Source organism: Rhea pennata, chromosome 3, assembly GCF_028389875.1.
Source record: "Rhea pennata isolate bPtePen1 chromosome 3, bPtePen1.pri, whole genome shotgun sequence".
NCBI lineage: Eukaryota > Metazoa > Chordata > Aves > Rheiformes > Rheidae > Rhea > Rhea pennata.
In genome coordinates this window covers 106,935,234-106,954,536 of record NC_084665.1, presented here as the reverse complement: position 1 = coordinate 106,954,536, position 19,303 = coordinate 106,935,234, and the positions used below count along the sequence as shown (strand labels likewise).

The 19,303-nt window shown below is 37.7% G+C and overlaps 1 protein-coding gene across 3 annotated transcripts in view; it reads left to right on the top strand.

The window, feature by feature from the left end:
• Positions 1–11,617, top strand: part of ARHGEF10 (Rho guanine nucleotide exchange factor 10) — a 116,734-nt gene extending 105,117 nt beyond the window's left edge. For all 3 annotated transcript variants that reach the window (XM_062572970.1, XM_062572969.1, XM_062572967.1), the window contains 2 exons: positions 5,444–5,566; positions 7,621–11,617. In XM_062572970.1, the coding sequence (XP_062428954.1) occupies positions 5,444–5,566; positions 7,621–8,135 (638 nt within the window). In that variant the 3' untranslated portion in view covers positions 8,136–11,617. The remainder of the gene's footprint in view (positions 1–5,443; positions 5,567–7,620) is intronic.
• Positions 11,618–19,303: the final 7,686 nt, after the last annotated feature.

The following is a 19,303-nucleotide window of genomic DNA, read 5'->3' as shown; positions in this document are numbered from 1 at the left end:
GTGTCATTCTTGTCAATTTAAGTTTCTTGGGTTCTCTCTCTCTCTCTCTCTCTCTCTCTGTGTGTGTCTCTCTCTGTCTTCCCCTCTCCCCCCAAAAAAGCACTATAGTGAATGGAAATTTATTTCAGAAGCAGAGCAGCATTACAGCAAATGTTCCAGAGGAAGAATCCATTCTAAAAATGAAATGAATTTCAGTTATTTAGCAGCACCTCTTGGGTCTATTTCTATGATCCCATTAATACTGCAGTAACAATAAAGGCTAAAAGGCAGAAGAGGAGGAGGCTTGCATAAAACAGCAGTAAGAGCCTTTTGGAACTAAAAGCAGCCACAGCAGCAATAAGACGAACTCTGTATAGTATACACCGAGATTTAAGAAGGGAATAGCTCCATATTTTAAAAATATGAGGATTTTTAGGGATTTGGTGATTAATATTTAGAAGTGCTGCTTGTGCTACAGGAAGTCTTTTCATTTTAAAAGAAACAACTCTTAGGTTTCTGAAATCCAGCTGGTGTTCCTTAATATTTAAAAAGAAAAGATAAGTAAAAATTCAGGAAAGAAATAGCTGTAAAAATATTGTTAAGGATCTTACAAAGAGACATAACAAGAGGAAAGAAGGTAGTGCAAGATCATGATGAAACTTTCAAGAAGCTGGACACCTTTTGCCAGATTTCTAGTAGAAGCAACAATACGTAATATTGGCTCAACTGGCTGCTTGGAGATACCAGAGTATTCATTTAAAGGCAAAGTAAATGAGAGAAACATAACTCCATAAAGTTAATGACAATTATTATTATACACTGAGAGTAAAAAAAAATTTTACTGTCACTATGTCAGGAATGGTCACTGTGAGTTACAAAGAAGTATAGCTGTAGTAATCAGTTGTCATAATTAATAATCTATTCCCATAATATCAGTAACTAGTTCTCCTATAGTAACCAGTTCTCATAACACTAATTTTCCACAATTTTATTATGTGGAAAATAGGAGAAGACAGCTTTGAGTATCATAACGGATGTGCCTGCTTTGCTTTAAGAAAGTTAACCCTGCAGCACACCAGGTAGGATAGAGTCACTGAAGAATGAAGTATAACGAAGTATAAGGGAAATGGCACAAGAACTGATTGTCATTGCAATTCAGCAGAGTTTAGTAATGTAAAAAAGCAGACATCCTCAAAACATGAATCAAAAATAGCTTTTTGCCCCGCCTAAATTGAGCACTTTATCATGATTCATTTATGGAGAATTCATTTATACACCTTATGTTTACAAAGTTCTGGCTAAGGAGATATAAACATGATTCTTTTGTCTACTGAACATACCTTTTTAAATGAAGAAGCAAGAATTCTCACTTTCTGGAATTACGGGAACTTTGTATGGAGGAACTTGGGACTGGAAGATAAACCTCAGTCACTGAAACAACCATGGGATGGACATTTAATCAACAGAGTAGTCCACAGAACCACTCTTCGCTTATCATCAAAACTACACACCATAAAATACTTCCTAATACTTTGTAACAAGTTTGTGTTTTATTATATAACACCAGAAAGCACAGATACAATAATGATAAAGGAAGACAATGGTTGAGGTAAAGGACATAATCATTATAGGTGCTAGTAACTGTTCATTTCACTACCAAAGGTTTATTTTCACTAAACACAGTAGAGCTAGATTGCTTTCTAGTGGCTCAAGCAGTTTTCTGCTTTCTGAACAGGTGGTTAAAAAAAAAAAAAAAGGTTATTAAAAAAAAAAAAAAAAAAAGCTAAACATAAGTACACAGTCCACTTGTTAGTAATACTTGTTTTGTCAGTCACACTCAATATTTTCTGAGTAATGAAATATCCTTAAACATGTTTTTCCTTTCAGCTATAACAGAGTTTGTCTTTTTAAAGAGATTAGGACCTTGATATATATAATTCCTTTGCTCCTATAGATGATGACAGGTTATGTGTTTAACAAAGAGGTGATTTCCGTTTATGTTTCTGTGTTCTGTTTATATCTATATATCCTCTAATGGTTCGTATATGTTTCCTGGAGCAGATGAGAAAAGCAAAGAAAAAATATATCATTTCCTCTCTGCAGAAAACAAACTATCCTTCGAGCATTACAGCTTACTTTTGTCCCTACCAGCTGCCATGCCATAAAACACAGTTGGATTGTGATTTTACTGCTGTGAGATGATAAAAAGTTGGGGAAAATTTTAGGCCGTCTTGACAAATTTGTCCGGGGGGTCTTTTTTCGATAGTTTTTTATATAATAATGAGAGGAAGATCATATAAGAGGATATGTGCCAGTATGGCCTTGCACCTTCCTAGAGCTGAATTCCAAAGAGCTGCATGGGATCACAAAAAGATTTACACAGATCCTGTTGTTGGGTTCATGCCAGAAATTGAGACCTGAGAAGGGTGAACACAGAGCAGAAACATAGTCAATAAAGCTATTTATCCATGTATAAATTTAATAGTTGGCTTCAGTTCTTAGTAGATTTGAGGTCTGGTTAGATTGTTTTACAAGTTTAACAATTTCGTCATTGCATTGATGCAGTGTGTTCTGAAAGCTTTCATTTAAAGATAAGAATATTTGATTGTTTTGGGCATTTATATTTTTCTCTTTCCCATAACCAAAACCACTAGTATTTTTTTCAAGTGCTTTTGCACATTCAAGAGAGTTGGTTTTTCGTATTTTCTCTGAAGTGGAAAATCAAAATAAAAAGTAAGGTTTCAAATTATGGTTAGCAGATAAAAGCACCTATGAAAATATTAATTTGTTATCTATTTATCATTTTTATGTTGTTATATGGTATTTCAAATTGTACTTTCAGGTGCAGATGTTTCCTGCTTTTCCGAGATTTCAAAGCAAGCAGTTTTCCTTTGACCTCACTATAGACGGTTCATGCGTAGGTTTTCTTCTGTGTTTAAGATTCTGAGTTGCTGGCTGATAATTTGAAACAATAATGCAAATTTCCAGTTAAAGTTTGCCTCAGGGCTGGTATATGAAAGCATGCATATTATTCTACATTTTGAAAAACCTCTAAAGCATTTAAGACCTATTATTTAAAAATGTGAGCATCTTGCTCCTGAAAGTGATTAGCCAGGCAAATGTAAAGGTGGAGGTTTTGACAATTTAAAAAAAATTAAAATTGTGCTTAAATATTTCTGCTTGTACATTGCAAAACAAGCTTGGAATGGAATGGAATGGAATTACCTAAGCTATAGTTACCTTGCATTTGCTATGGCCCAGGTTGTGGGAGATACCTCATGACATCATGATAACTTGATGTGCTCTAAATCACAAAATTCAGATCTTAATTTTTGAAAAATGCAGTATTCAGAGAGGTGTTTGGACATCTACATTTGAACTTTGTTTGAACTATTACAAAGATACTGGCAAAATACATATTGGCAGACAATGGGGAGACTAATACTATGTGTTATATATACTGTTTTGGAAACAGTACAAGCAATTTTTATTGTGGGATTTTTCATGGCTTCTTTTATTCTCTGATGTAATTAGAGCTGCCACCTGTGTCATCACTCTAGGTTCTGATTTCTTCTTTTTCTTTCCATCTTTGGGCATCTTAATGCACTCTATCCTCTGACTACATCAGGATGTACAACTTTCAGTCCCCTCAAAGGACTGTCCAGCCAGCCAGTGTTGAAGGAGCAATTTTGTGTACTTTGTTTTGGAAACTGAATTCCTCATATAAAAAAGCTTTAAAAGACTTGTAATTTATTGATAGATATAGACTATTTGTAGGAGGATGATGGAATACTACCAGCATAGATACCTAAACAGTTAAATTGAAAATACGTAGGTGTGGCTGATGACCTGCAGGAGTAGATGGAAACTGTTCAACTTATTCATACTTATTACATCTGCAGAGGGAGCGAACTAATCCTCCTACCTTTAGGGTGCACTGAGAACAGACAAAGCAGGTATTCCAGATCTGGCCCTGCTAGACCATTGCTAGATAAGTATTTTGTTTTTGTGAAGTTCTGTGGGAAAAGATTTGAACTGTGGTTTGCCTACTGCTTTTCAGTTGAGTCCTTTAACTTTTGGGCTACAGCCTGGCTGCTCCTTCGTTGCTTTCCCAGTGGGTCTGTAATTCATTTGTTCTTGGCTGGAAATCAGCTCAGCTTGGAGGGGAGAGGTGGAAAATACACTCACTTGTGATACATTGTAATTAAGGTATTTTTGCAAAGCATGGAACATGTTGGTTCATCCAGGCTGTGTAGTATGTGGAATCCAAATTCTCTACCTACTGATGAAGTGATTAACAGCTTGATAGTTGTAATAAGGGAATTAGTGCTATCATAGCATGTGAAGATAATCATAATTACACGAACATTTTGAGCCTGGAGGGCTTCACTGGAGTTCAAATGCCCATTCACATAAACCTGGGTCATGGTAGAAGTTTGGGCAGGCAGTAGTTTCCATTTTCATTTACCAAACTTGCCAAGGACGTTTTGAAAACCCAGCTAAATTGAATCAATCATCTTTAGTCTTCTACTGTAAGCAAAAATGACTTTGTTTCCATAAGGAAAACGGCAATCCTGTAAATAGTAACTTGTAGAAAGTAATGTAATCATAGAATAATTGCATTTGGGAAGGACTTCTGGACATCATCTCATCTGTCCTTCTGCTTGAAGCAGACCAATTAGACCAGGTTTCTCAGATGTTTTGAACATCTTCAGTGATGGAGATTCCACAGTGTTTGTGAACAACCTGTTCCAGTGTTTGACCACCCTCATTGCTGAAAAAGCTTTTCTTTACATCTATTTGGAATTTCCCATGTTTCAACTTTAGTTCATTGCCTCTTACCTTGTCACTGTGCACATTTGTGTAGAGCCTGTTTGCCTTGTGTATACCCTCCCATCAGATAGGTGGAGGCAGCAGATCTAACCTTTCTTGTACACCATGTGCCCCAGCCACCAGTCGTCTTGGTCGTCCTCCGCTGGACTTGTTCCAGTATACCAATGTCTTTTGTGTGTGGAGGAGTCCAAACCATGACATAGTACTCTAGGAACGGTCTCACAAAATGAAAAGAAAAAAGTAATTGTGAACAGATTTGTCTCGAACATTGTGTGTTAATATACCAATGAATATTGTGAAATTGAATGTCTTTCAGTTTTATTGTTGAGAATATAAAAACATGATCTATTTGTAAAAGCATATCTGTAACGATAATCTATGTCTTGTTTTAGATACTGTGATTTAGAGATCTTACAACAAAATATTTTGGAAGTTTAGTAGTATGTAAATTATCACACAAATAAAGTTTAATACCACAATCCAGCAATGTATTTGCACTTCTGCTAAGCATTTTGCAGAATCAGGCTGTGACAGTATAACTATATGCAACTGATTGTGTTTACTGGAGGTTACTTTGATCCAAGCAAAAATAGTCACTCTTAAGTAATGCAGCATTTCCTAAACTTCACAGGGCAGCAGCGTGTTTCTGTGACCAGCCTCCTGGTGTGCCATGGTTTGTTACTGGTTGGAACAAATCTGGGTATAATAGTAGCATTACCAGTACCTCGCTTGCAGGGGATTCCCAAAGTAACTGGTGAGTGACATTTGGATTGTGTAGAACGGTTTTATACTGAAGACTTCATTTTTCTTCTTTCAGTAACTTAAGTGAGTCAGCAAAAGTATATGTATTGTTTAGATACATATTATATTAGATACATTGCTTAGACATGTCACAGCTTTGTGATGAAATTTTATTTGCTGCTGTTCCTTAGCTTTACAGTATGTCCAGGCACTTAACCTAGTTTTATCTCAGTTGTTTGCTGCAAAAAAAAAAAAAAAAAAAAAAAAAAAAAAAAAAAAAAAAAGTTATTCTTTCAGGAACAAAAATAGGGTAGACATGAATCCTGTCAAAGTAGTGTCAAATGTGTGGGGATGAGAAGAAAGTCCAAATAATCTTTCTTCCAGATTTGGGGAGAATATGTATTAGGAGACATAGGTACTGAAAATTCAGAATATTCTCTGACTCCTTATTCAGTAAGTCATTTTTGTGCTCTTTTTCCCCAAAACTGTGGACTTGAAATTTATGACAGAGTATATTTCAGGGGTTTTTTTTGACAATGATCAATATTTTTGTATTTTGGAGAGATTGTTTTATGAGTTATTTTCACATTATACCATTTCAAATGCAAATACACCAATGTTGCTGGATCATTTTGCAAGTTTTTTCACTACCAGTAGAAGCAAGTTTAAAAGTGTGTTTAATGGGACCTTTGCCAGGCTACATTTTGGTCTTAGAATTCTGCCAGAGCTTCTGAGCTATGGAGGGAAGCTGGCAGACTTTATAAGGCAAGCAGTCTGTAACTTCCTTCAGGAAAAAAACAAAACAAACAAACAACAAACCCAACGAAACCTATGTAACTTTGCCAAAATGAAAGCTAAATCTGCTGTGTTCAGCAAAATATGTAGCAGTAGTCCAGTGTGACAATGGATAAATGTTTCTGAGGAAACATGAAATCTGTGGATCCTATGCTAGGAAAAGTCTGTACAAATAGATGCAATATAAGAAAATGCGTAGTTGCATAATGAGAACATCTTCCATTTTGATTATTACGGTTTATCTTCCCTGTATATTCTTAACATTTATTTTGGGTCAAGATCTGTTACGTTTCACAGATCTAGCAACATTATATTTGGAGATCTATTTTCATAATCCTCAGAAGATTTGTAATTTGAACTGAAAACTTGAAATTTTTAACTTTTTAAAATTGTACTTCTAATAGTGATAATTCATCTTGGTATCATTGCACTTTCTGTTAAAGTAGAATTATTTTTTTTTATCCTAGAATGTATTAGGGAGTTTGGAACGGATGGGGTGATTTGTAGGGCTGAGATTTTTTTTCCTCAATAGCCTAGCTCTTTTTCATATTATAGCTTATTTGGAAGACTGCTACATTTTTTTTCTTATTTTTGCTGTAAAAAACACATGTAATGTCATAGCTTCTGAATTTGGCAATGTGTTTCTCATACAGTCTTACAATTAGCACAGTGTAAAACTTCCCTTATACCTCCAACATCCCACTGTTTACATTCTTCAAAAATTTAAATTGAATTTATTCACTCATTTCCTTATGAATCTACCATAGTAACTAGACAGCAATTTATAAGGATGAGTTTTATTTTCTGCTTTACAGTGTGACAAAATCTATTACAGTGAAACAGATGTTCTTATGCTATTCTGGAAAGGTACAGTAGATTTAATTGAAAACCAGATATTTTGCTTGTGGATTATTGGAGAAAACTAGCAATATTATGCTTGTGACAATGCCAACAAAAAGAAGATAGTGGACAGTTTTTGTACTCCCGCTGTTGAGAAAACAGCACAGAAGTAAGTCAGCTTAAACTCGGAAGGTCTTGGTTTAGCTGATTTTTTAATACAGTCCTTAAAATACCTTTATGGCACATTAAATGTGTTTGGTTCCTTTTTTTCTGTACATTCTGTACCTACAGGGCTAAAAACAGAATGGATGCATATAAAAACATTTTAAACATTTTAAGAGTTATGGTTTTCTGAACTAATTGTGGTGGAACTCTATGGTAAAAGGAAAAAATAAAAGTTCTTTAATTGTCTCTTTTTTTTTTCCTCTCCAGGAAGAGGAATGGTGTCATACCATGCACATAATGGCCCAGTCAAATTTCTTGTAATGGCTGCAGCTATAAACAAGAAAAACAAAAACAAATCCAGGAGCAGCCTGCCTCCTAGCTCTGAATCCAAAGAAGATGAGCAAAAGAACATTCTGCACAATGAGAGACCAGGTTCTTCCCTTAGTAGTACCCACGATACTGCGATTTGGCTGGGAGGTTCAGTAGGATCCATCACACAAAAAAGTGACTTGTCTTCATCTTCTGGATCCCTGACGTTGTCTCATGGATCAAGTTCTCTAGAACATAGACCGGAGGACAGTAACATTTATGAGCTTTTGAAGGATCAGAGTATCTCATGTAAAAGTAAAAGACAGAGATCCAAGAAAATGAAAGCAAGTTCAGTATTAGTAATTTCTGGAGGTCAAGGTCATAGAAGAGTGAACAAGAAGACCAAACAGCAGCGACAAGATGAACTAGTGTCTTCAGTGATGGTTTGGCAAATCCCACTGTTAAATATCTAAGTGAATAAAAGCCAAGATACTTTCTCTTGTTTAAAAAAAAATGATATCATCTTTTAATAGCAAATGCCAGATTAGGACACAACCTAATAGACTTTATATATGGAACCAAGTTCACTAGAAATTGATCACTTGATTAAAGGCTGCAAGACAGAGTTTTCACATATTTAGAACACTCTTCAGTATTAGGTTATTGGAAAACATTTAGCTGTTGATGCTGTCTTTGATTCTTAAAACAAAGGATTTGTTAGACCCTTTTAAATGTTTTTAGAATCTCTGCCTTATTTATATGCACATTTATAAATATCATCATTATGTTCTATAGCACTTCGGGAAGGCAAGGAACACATGCCATGTTGCATGCTGGTTTTTGCTTATGTAAATCAGCTGTTTGTTTCTTTTTCCAAAATGATATGTTACATGATGTAGATTTTAACAAATTAGCAAATATTTTTAAACAATAAGTATTCTAATACAGGCTAATATTAATTTGATAATCTCTATAATATTTTGTGACATAATCTACAGGCCTGCGTTTGAGCAGGAAAAAAATCATGCAAAAGCCAGTTCTAGTAATTGATTGGTAATTGTTTATTTGAACATAGAAAATAGACGTTTTATTTCTAATGTTCAGTATTATTGAAAAACTTTGCAGGATAAAAAGTGCGTTAATTTTTTTGGTAGGTGCAGTGTGTCTGTGACTCTCCTTCATTGTACAGAGAAAGTTCTAGGACATTGTGGCTTAGGATAAATAGAAAATGCAGATATAGAGCAGCTGTGCATTCTAGTGCTGCTAACACCTTCTCTTTCTGACAGTGGAAGGTGCACCCAGTATCAAAGCTAGGCATAGACTTTATGCTATTTTTAAGCAGGTGTAAACTTGCGGTTTGTAATAGCGAAGCAGGTGTAACACGAAGAAGTGCATGGCCATCCAGTAAATTAACAGTGAACACAGAAATGTTTTAATATTGCAGTATCTATAGGGAGTACATGTAATCAGTGTGGGTATACATGTCAGTTGATTTGTGCTGCATCCTTAGTAAAAATCTTTCACTTAATGTCATTGAGCAACTGCAGACAGCAGGGATACGGTCATACTTGAGCAGTGGTGACCCCTTTTCACTCAGAAATTCAGAAGAGCATCATCTTGTAAATGTACATTGTGAAAATACCGTGCACACTGTTTTCTTGCATTTCTTCACTTGGGACAAGGTGTTGCTTTGGTAGTGGTAGAGGGCTGAATTCTAAATGGCAACCTAATCATCTTTTCTTAAGGAATGGATATATTTCCAAAAGGAATTTCAAATTTATTGTGACTACTAAAGTTGTTTTTGTGCTAGGGTTTTTCTCTCTCTGCATGTGAAATATCAGACAAAGCCTTCAGCTCAAACATTACCAAAAATGGTGAGGAGACACATTTTTAAAATAGATGCTTAATTCAAATAGTGTGTTGAATAGATTCACTGAGGATGTCCTTTTCCTTTGACAATAGACTGAAAGATGTAGAAAATTTAGGACTAAGTTTCATTTAGATACATTAAGAACTCTAATACCAATGATCTATTCAGTAAAATATAAAAGAAATGTATCTGATACAGAGCATAGGTCAAGTGTTTTTATTGACTAGAATTAAGTGTAACTTTTGATTACATTGAGACTCTTTTTATTACAGTAAGGGAATGGCCTCAAATTGTGTTTGTGATTTCTAATATGAATGCCGTGATTTCACCATGTTTTGTTTCAATATGCCTAGTTTGAATCAACATCAGCCATAAGCACAGTGTTTCCTAGCATGTTACATTTCAAGGTAAACCATACTAAAGACTGCAAATCATCTTGTTCGATATAAGACAGAGTTTAAAAACAAGTATGTTTTTTAGGTATTACTGAAATTTCTGTTTTTATTTTGCAACAGATTCATACCTTTCTAAATGTTCATTCCATCTGCTTTAGAAAGCAAACTAGTATCAAGGTGAATCCAAAATCAGTGGGTGAGCTGACTCACTAAGTTGGATGGAGCAGGACAATGATGTTGTGTCTTCCCTGCCACAGGACACAAAGTTCACAAGGTGCAAGTGAATCTTGTCTGCTAGATGGCACCAGAATGGACCTTTCAGAAATGACATACCACCCAGCTTCCTTTTCAGTAGAGTTTGGGCCACATCCTGCATCCAGATCTGAACAGGAAGATTCTTGACCCATAATGGACAGTGTGGATTCCAGTGAGTTGTGAAGGACTTCTGTTATGGGTTGGATTGTAGGCGTAGGGTCTTCATTACTGCTTTGTGCTTTTATTCTATCTTTCTCTATGTATCTCACACCTTCAGTAGGGTGTTGTCATCATTGGTATGGGTTTAGTGTTAGCATAAGTCCTAGTGCACCAAAAAAAAAAAAAAAGTAGAATGCCTCTAAACCAGCCTGCTGGCAACTTTTGGCCAACCTTTCCTCTTCTTCCTGGCCTAGTGCCTAATCTTGCCAGACCTTGAGGATCAAGGACAGTTGCATTTTTCTGTGCTCTTCCATAGCTATGGCCCTGGGAGTTGCTCTTTGCCCACTATGTGGAAGTACTAAGCTGTACAGTTTAATGTATGTATATTGAAAAAATGTTGAAGAGATTTTTCTGTTTATAAAGCATATATAATTTAATATCCCTTTGTTTCACTACAGTAAAAAGATTACCAGTTTGATTTTGCATGCTCCTTAAGTATGGAATTGCATTTCCTTGCTTTCGTGGCTGAAGGATTACACACACTCTCTCATGGGTCTTTATCACTAGGAACAGTAAGCTGAGTCCACCACATATTCAACTGGAAAGTGTGTAGAATTATTACAGGATCTGCTAGCAATAATGCATGCCAGTTTTAAACTTGTAAGGGAAATTTACCCCATCCTCCAGCTGAAATGTAGTTTTCTTCAGTTTTATTAATAAAACAGTAGAAACAAAGTGCAAAGCTCTTTTGAAAGTCCATCAAAGTTTTGCCACTGACTTCAGTAAGAACAGAACTGGATCCTTTATTTGCTTTATACTATTTTGAAAATAAACATGTCTGTCTAAGCTGTAAAGTAATAGAGAAGCTATATATTTTGTTATAGCAATACACAGAGTAATGAACTAGATTTCTAGTAACTAATTGTGCACAACATGCAATGTTTAGTTTCTAACACTAACTGACATTTTACCTTACTCTGAAAACAAACACAAACCAAAAGGTATTTTGCAGATGACAAATAATCTTTATAGCTGTAGTAGACTATGCTGCTAGGTAGGTTGGATTCTGCTTTCTGATGCTGCTTTCCTAGATTAATAGAATTTATGGAAAAGAGTAGGAGAAAAGGAGAACAAATGTAAGCATTACAATATATTCCATATATATTTTCTAATAAATAATAGTATCTTTTGTAACATGAGCCATAAAACTTGTGTATTTATGTCCAAAGTATAAACTGAGAAAAATGTTTAATAAAAAAAGTCATAAAAATCAAAATTACATTTCTTGAGTCGTCATTTTAACAAGAAGGCTACAATTTATGGGCATGCATTAATGAATGGGGTTTTTAATGGATTAATGAAAAGGAAAATGGGGTTTGTGATTAAGACAATAAAGTGATATATTTTTGAATTTTTATAGCTTCTATGATCTAAACACCAGTAAATGCAGTTTTTGAAAAGTATGCAGCTTCTTATACTTTGGCCACTGTATCAATGGACCCAAATTTTGACCAAGCAAACTCAAGCAAACTGTGCTGTCTACATGGGATAAAATGCAACATTTGAGCAGCCTGCATGACAATATGTAAAAATGACAGCCATTAATGTTCAAAATTAGTATGACAAAGGAATGTTAACAGAAGAAAGTAATTTTCAGCTACTAACTGGAAATTCATTATAGTTAATCTGTCCTAAGGAAAAATACAAAATCCCTTGTTTATGTTTAAATTCTATCAGGAGACTTGTGTTCATCACTCAGCAATAGCTTTTTTGTGTGTACCTGCACTACTATAAATAAAAAAAAAGAAGAGCTGTTCAGAGCTGTTTGGTAAAAGGAATTATTATTAAAACCTTTCTTTTTGTTCCTGTTTTTATAGCACATCTATTTTATTTATTGCTTTGAAAAATACTGACTTTTTATTCTTATTTCAGAAGATTATTGATGTTTTCTTGTGTTTCCCTGCCATTTTTATTGCTACAATAGTCAAGATACAAAACAAAATTAAGTCACATGAGTGCAGGATGCCGTGCATTCACATACCTTAAGATGGATTTTGTCCCAATGAGAATTTACAGTTCATTTATGGGTTGGAGGCTGAGTCCTAGAAATTGCATACTGCCCCTTTGGTGCTTTTGTTGAAATTGTCCTTACCAGTAAACCGGGCAGGAGCAGGGGTACAGCTTGAGCTCTGTGCTGTGATCACAGGCATGCTCTCTCGGACAAGCCTGCTCCCATTAGGCAGCCTGAATAAGGCCACTCATCTTGGATCTTTGGCAAGGGTGGGAGGGAGAAAGAAAGTGTATTTAACTGCACGGATGCGAACTGTGCAGTGGTACTTGTCTTTACAGGATGGGCTTTCCCTCTTTGGTTTCTTGATTCTGATGTAGCTTAAGACATCTCCATATGATCTGCTGCACATAGGATGGGACTCTAGCAGTCTAAAACCTAAGTAGACAGAAATAGGTACACTTAAAAGGTTGATTCTTCCCACTGCTCTTAAACATTTCTTTTATGCCACTGATCATAATGGAGAGCACAAACTATTAGTGTGAACTTAACACTTGCACATGTTTTTAGTAAGAGGACTCTCAGTGTTAGTCTGGTGGTTTGAAGCTGATTGCATCATGCCACAGCTCAAAATGGTTTACTCCATTCATAATGAATGGCTTACTCCATTCATAGTTCAGATATAGAGAGGTTTTCTGTAGCTTCATGTAGAATCTGTATTTTTCTTCTCTCACAAATGCAGTTTTTACTGTGCTAGATTTATCCGCTGTTTGAGATAGCTAACTCAAGATTTTCAGAATTAGTTGATTTTCTGCTCCTTCACACTTTTATGTACTTGAATATGGCATTTTCTTTAAAGGCATGCCTAGCTACTGAACTTTCAGAAGCATTCTTCTTCACCTGCCCTTGGAGGCTAACAGGATTTTTCAGGGGGAAAAAAAATACATACATACATATAATATAATATATATATATATATATATATATATATATATATATATATATAATTACACTGAAACAGTTGCAGATTAAAGAATGGAAAATTTCCTAGGCAACTGTGAAGATCTACTATGTGACTCCATTTGAAATTCATTTGAAGTTTAACAATGTGGACTTACGACCTAAAGCACTTCAAGTGCTTTGGCTAAGCTCCATAAACTGCTCTATAAAGGTGGTTAGTCATTCACAGCATGACCTTCAAAAGCGTACAAAGGGAATTTTCTTCCCCTCCAGCAAAACAAGCCTTGACAGCAGAACTGCAAGTTCTTCTGCCATACATACTGTTACACTCCAGGGATAACCACCACGATCATTAATGTGTGTGTCCCAACCTGGAAGATGAGCCAGAACACCCAGAACTAAGACAAAAAGTCTTGGGGAAATGAAATCACTCTGAGAACTCACTGGAAACATGATTCTAAAGGGTATTTTGACATCAAAAGATTGAGATGAGCCTCTATTGAACATTTCCAAGCATCTAACTACCTAATTTCCACTGAAATTTGTATATTTTCACATGCCCAAATACTTGTAATAAGAAGGGCTCTAAATCCAAGAAAACAGATACTGTTTGGCTACAGTGTTACCGAATTTAATTTTATTTTTCATTACTCCTGACTGGAGAAATTTTATGGGTTTCTGAGCATCAGGGTCATCTTAAATGTTAGTATAAAAATACATTAACTTGCAGAGCAAAATTGTAAAGGTTGTTTTTGATGGAGGTTTTGGGGATTTTTTTTTCTGCCTGCATTTCATGTTGCAGAACAAGCCTGTCAGTCTACACTAAACACTTCTTTTTTTTTTTAATGTTCTCTTTATAAAGAAATTTCTTTGCTGGAGAGTTAGCACAGACTGTGCACAAAGGAGGAGATTAGTCTTAGTTCAGCTAAAAATTGTAAATGCAACTTTTCTACAATGTTGCTAAGAGCAGTCTGTGAAGCCCTTAATCCTGATAAGAAGCATCTGACACCATCAGTTAACTTAAGCTGCATCTGCATTGCTGAACCCAAGAGCACTGCTGGTGTTGCTGAGATGCATCCCAAATCTGTGCTAGGTGGAATCCGCGTGGCACTCTTGTCCCCGCACACACCCTACCATCCAGGCGAGGACGGTTGCTTAGAGCCTATAGCTATACCTGATGAAGTCTTATTGGTACATGAGTATTTTAGGAGAAGCGTACTAATTACAAGGTATTCTGTTCAAAAGTAAAAGATCCATAGTCACAGTTGCATGTGGAAGAAACGGGTGGTGGGACAACCCATAGCTGGTTAAGACTGGAAATAAATGTTGAGTGGATCATTTCATAGCACTGAAAAAAGGCAAGATTGGCTTTAATTCTACTTTTCAAACCTATCTTTTTTTATTATCTTTTTAGTGACTTAAGGGATTATGTGCATGTTTTCTCATTTGTTCATCTATGTAAATGTTGTATGGTCCTCATCTTTTAGCCTTATCTAGTGCCTTCAACTTAACTAAAAGCTGGATGATAAACATCTGCAATTGTACAGGTTCCTTTGTAGTGCCATCCTGGAAAAAATCTTTTGTCTTAAATTAATAACAATATTGATCTGTCTCTAGTGTATAAAACCCAACACTGAAGAAATCTTTATGATATATATTTCCTTATGGCTATTACCACTCTATCTGCTATAAGACGATAACTCTTCTGTGTGCAACTTTTTTAAAAAAATCCTGCTATTTGGCAGAATTACATGGATATGTGAAAATTAATACGGAAATACAGATCAGCTTGGTGAGATGTACTTTTCTCCAGATACAATTTATACCTGTACAACATGCCTATGGCATGTATGGTTTATGCATCCCACATACACAAGATTTGATTTTAGGCATCTATGGCTGCTCAGCAGAAATAAAGTAAGCTGTCTTTTCTGTGCCAGCAATAGAAACCAAACCAGTCCTTGAGGCCATTGTTACAATAACAAGAAACATTTCACACAGGAATGTTCATCTGTAAAACACTGGATGAGCAAAAGGAGTCAAGTTTTTTTTGTTTGTTTGTTTGTTTTTTGTTGTTTTTTTAATTTTGGCTTCTGGCCATTTACCAGATTTCAGGATACCGCAGGGACCACTGATACCAACCGCTGCCGCTGTCCATGGCACACATATTTGATACTTACTGCAATACGCACAGGAGGAATACAAGTGAGTTTTACCTATGCTAGCTCCCAAATTCTGAGCTGCAGTGTTCATCCAGGACACCCTTGTGTCAATCTAAAACACAAATAATAGTCCACACCTTGCAGACACCAAGGCCATGTCTAGATTGTGCAGATACACCAGCACTACTAGCTAGTGTGTTGGACATGCAGGCACAAAAACAGGGACTCAGTGAGGGCTGCACAGCCCACGCAGTTAGCTGGATAAATGAGTGAGCACTGAGTCAGTGCTCAGCTCCCAGCTCCTATAGCTCCTCTGCCCGAGGGACTCTACCTCACTTGGGAAAGCGAGCCTATGTACGCCCACAAGAGCCACACACTAAGCCCCTTACCTACAGAGGTTTGAAACCTCTTAGTCTAGGATATGCACCAGGTACTTTACCTGGGTGAATTAATGATTTTGTTAAATGGTTCCTAACCTCCTTAAGTAAGAACTTCTGTAGATAGGCCAGGAATCAAACCTTCTAACACTGGGCTTGATCATTTTTTGACATGCTTCACCTGCTAATTTTACTGAGGAACAGTGCATTTACCCCAGTTCTACTAGGGCAGCCTAGTCCTGCATGACATCCTAAGAGCTGGGAACCGCAGCAATGCAGTTGCTATTGAAACTAGTGGGATAAAGTTAAGAAATACGGTATCTTCTATAAGCAGGCTAGACCCTAATAAGCTCTGGGCAAATACAGGTATATCTGGATCTGGATACCATTAGGTATCCTTATAATGAGAATATCATTTAGATCTGTTGCCTATTTCTGCACAAGAGGCATCAGTCTGATGTCTTCTGGGAGGGGAAAAAAAAGAGGTGCTTTTGTTTTGCCTGAAAATTATATTAAATAGAGAGAAAGGTGCCCATTCTGTGTCCAATCTGATGTGCAAAAGATGAAGAAAACTTCCTATTTCTCATTTGGATTCCTTTCTTTTTTTTTCCCTTTATTTTTCTTTTTTTCTTTTTTAACTAGAGAAATATCTGATAAAGTTCTTCTGTTACAAACTATCTTGTAATTTTATTGAGCACTACGGATGGTATGTGAGAGGCAGAGAGGAAGGGGCTGTGTGTCTAGAATGAAGTCCACTGTGTGTGAACTAGCTGCAGTTTCTGGGCAATGTGGAGCTAGTAGCTAGCTCTTCCCTTTCTGCCTTTACTTGCCTCACTATATTCACCACTCTATAGCTGTTGCTCCAGGCTAATCAGCTGTAGCAGAAGACAGGTATCTCAGCAAGTCCTGATGGCTAGTAACAGCAATTACAAGCTATCAGTTCCCCTGAATATTTGTCACGTTGGCGGGGCTACAGGCAGAAACACCAAATGAGATATCCTGAGTTGTTGGATACCTGCTTGCCAGGACAGGGCCTTCTCTACACGGAGCATTGATTCATCTCCCATAATTTAGGTGTTTACAAATGAGTTGTCTAAATCTGTATCAGCCTTACTTTACAGCTAATGGAGTGAAACAGGTAATACCAAAGGATGACTCACCTCATCCTAAGATAAGATGGCTAAGACAGGTGAGAAGAGTTGCCCTCCAGACATACTTATTCCTTTTGCACTAATTATAAACAGAGCCTCAGGGAATACAAGTTAAATAGAGAACAAAAACAAGATGAATTCTGCTATGGGTGTCCTAGTTTTTACAGTCATCTACTAAAAAACTGAAAAGCTAGTAGATGAGCAGCCTTATTCTCCATGGAAAACTTTCCAGCCTATGATCCAGTGAGCAGTGGTACTTTGCAAAAGTTATGGTAACAGGTTTGCAGGTCCCAGAACCAAATCTCTCTCTTTTTATTTTAAGGTTTGATGGCAAAGGTGCATGGTGGCCTAAAAGAAACTTTGAGTGTGGGCAGCAGATTAGAAGCCAGAAAGTTTGGGAATTGCTGCCTTAAGCTTAATTTAATAAAAAAATAGAAGGGAGATGAATTAACCTGATCTACCTCTAACAATGTTCAGTCAGAGCAACTGCACATAAAGTCTGCAACAGCCGAATGCTACCTGACTTCTGAGGCTAGCACCTCTGTGGAATTCAAGTGTGTAGAAGTCTTCTGCAAGCTGTATCCACAGCGGCAAGTATGATCCACAAATGTGTGGAATGTCTCTTCCTAGCTAGTGATTTTCTGTTGTCTCTAGCAACCACAGCTTAGACACCCATGTTTTAACACAGAGATGAGTGTGGTATAACAATTAAACCTGAAGAGGAGCTAACCAAATTCAGTAGTTCTTAAAATCACGGAGTCAGAAAATATGAGCCAGACAGATCTCATATGGTCTCAGATACGATACTGTTAGCATCGTCACATAACTCTCATTAATGTAAACAGGAATCAGGCATCTCAAGGAGAGGCACATCCAAAAATAAAAGGAGCAGTGAAGATTTTAAAAATGAAAATAATTGTCCAGATCTGTGTTAGTTGTCTAGTCTCAGTGTGATCTTGAAATATATCACATTTAAAGTAACATAAAACAGCAGGAGGATTAATTCCTGATGTCAGGAGAGAAAAGTTATTTCTGGCAGGCTTTAATGCATCTGCTTGTATTACACAGAAGCTTCTTCTAGCTAGCTAGGAATAAATCCATGTCCAGAAGCCAAAACTCCAATAATGTAATGGAACCAAATTAGGCGATAGCAGGAAATTCACAGCTATGCTAAAGACATGTTGTAGTGACCAATTACTTTAAGTCTCTCTGCAACACTGTATCATTATTTACTTATTTATCTTGTGGTACCAAAAAGCACGCTGGCTTCTCTCAGTAGGGATGAGACATGACCTCAGCCTGAAAACTAATGTTCTAGTTCAGCGTTGTTCAGTGTTAGGCACTTCAGTAAGTGCGTAACGTGTGTGCAGCCAGTGATTTTGAGTGTTTACAGTTATCCAGCACCGTATGCAAGGACAGTAACATCTAACACACAGTGCAAGAGTTTCAGCGGAAGAGAAGACCAAGTACGAGCAATGGAACGAAATGAGCCAGACGCCTAACCATGCTGATCACCACCAGCAGGAAACTGGAGGAAGACCTGGTTACACATGGGCGCACACGGGGTGAACCTGCAGGCTAATTCTGAGGGAGGAGAGGGGAGCAGCTCTGCGAGCCCGCCCAAGAGCGTCTCCGAGAGCCGGAGGCCGCGCGCTAGGCTGCGGCAGAAGAACCAGCCTGACAGGACGCTGGGGGTGGCAGGAAGAGCTACAGAAGAAGAGTGTTTTTAAGAAAGCAGTATCACAGGCAACAGACTATCAGAACGGCAGCACGACTATCCAGACGCTGCTAATGGATTAGAAAGGCTCGGAGATGAGGTGTCTGCTCGTGAGGCACCGCGCAGTGTCCTGGTAGAGCTCCGAGTAAAGCTTGCAGCGGGACGTCGGTGCGCCGACTCCCTCGGGAGCAGACCCACAGATTAGGTACTCTAGCGTGAGTTATTTCAGGAGAGCGGGAAAGCGCCTGGTTCTGGGAATCTTCAGTAGAGCCTCCGCTTCCGAGAGCTGGATGAAACTGGACCCACAACCAAATCACAGCCGGCGGAAAGCCGCCTGGCCTTTCTCCAGCCCCTTCTCGGTTGCCAGGAATCTGGATAGCCCGGAGGATCTGCCTGGGAACTTCCCCGTGTTCGTTGCCCTGCGGGAGGGCGCCGGGCGCGGAGGCTGCGCGGGGAAGTGCGGCCCTCGGGCTGCTGCCGACGGGCGACCGTCCCCGGGGCGCCCCGGGCGGCCCGGCAGGTAGCGGCGTCGCCCCGGCTGCCCGCCGCGGAGGGCGGCGCCGGCCGCGCCGCGCGGTGGCCGGCGC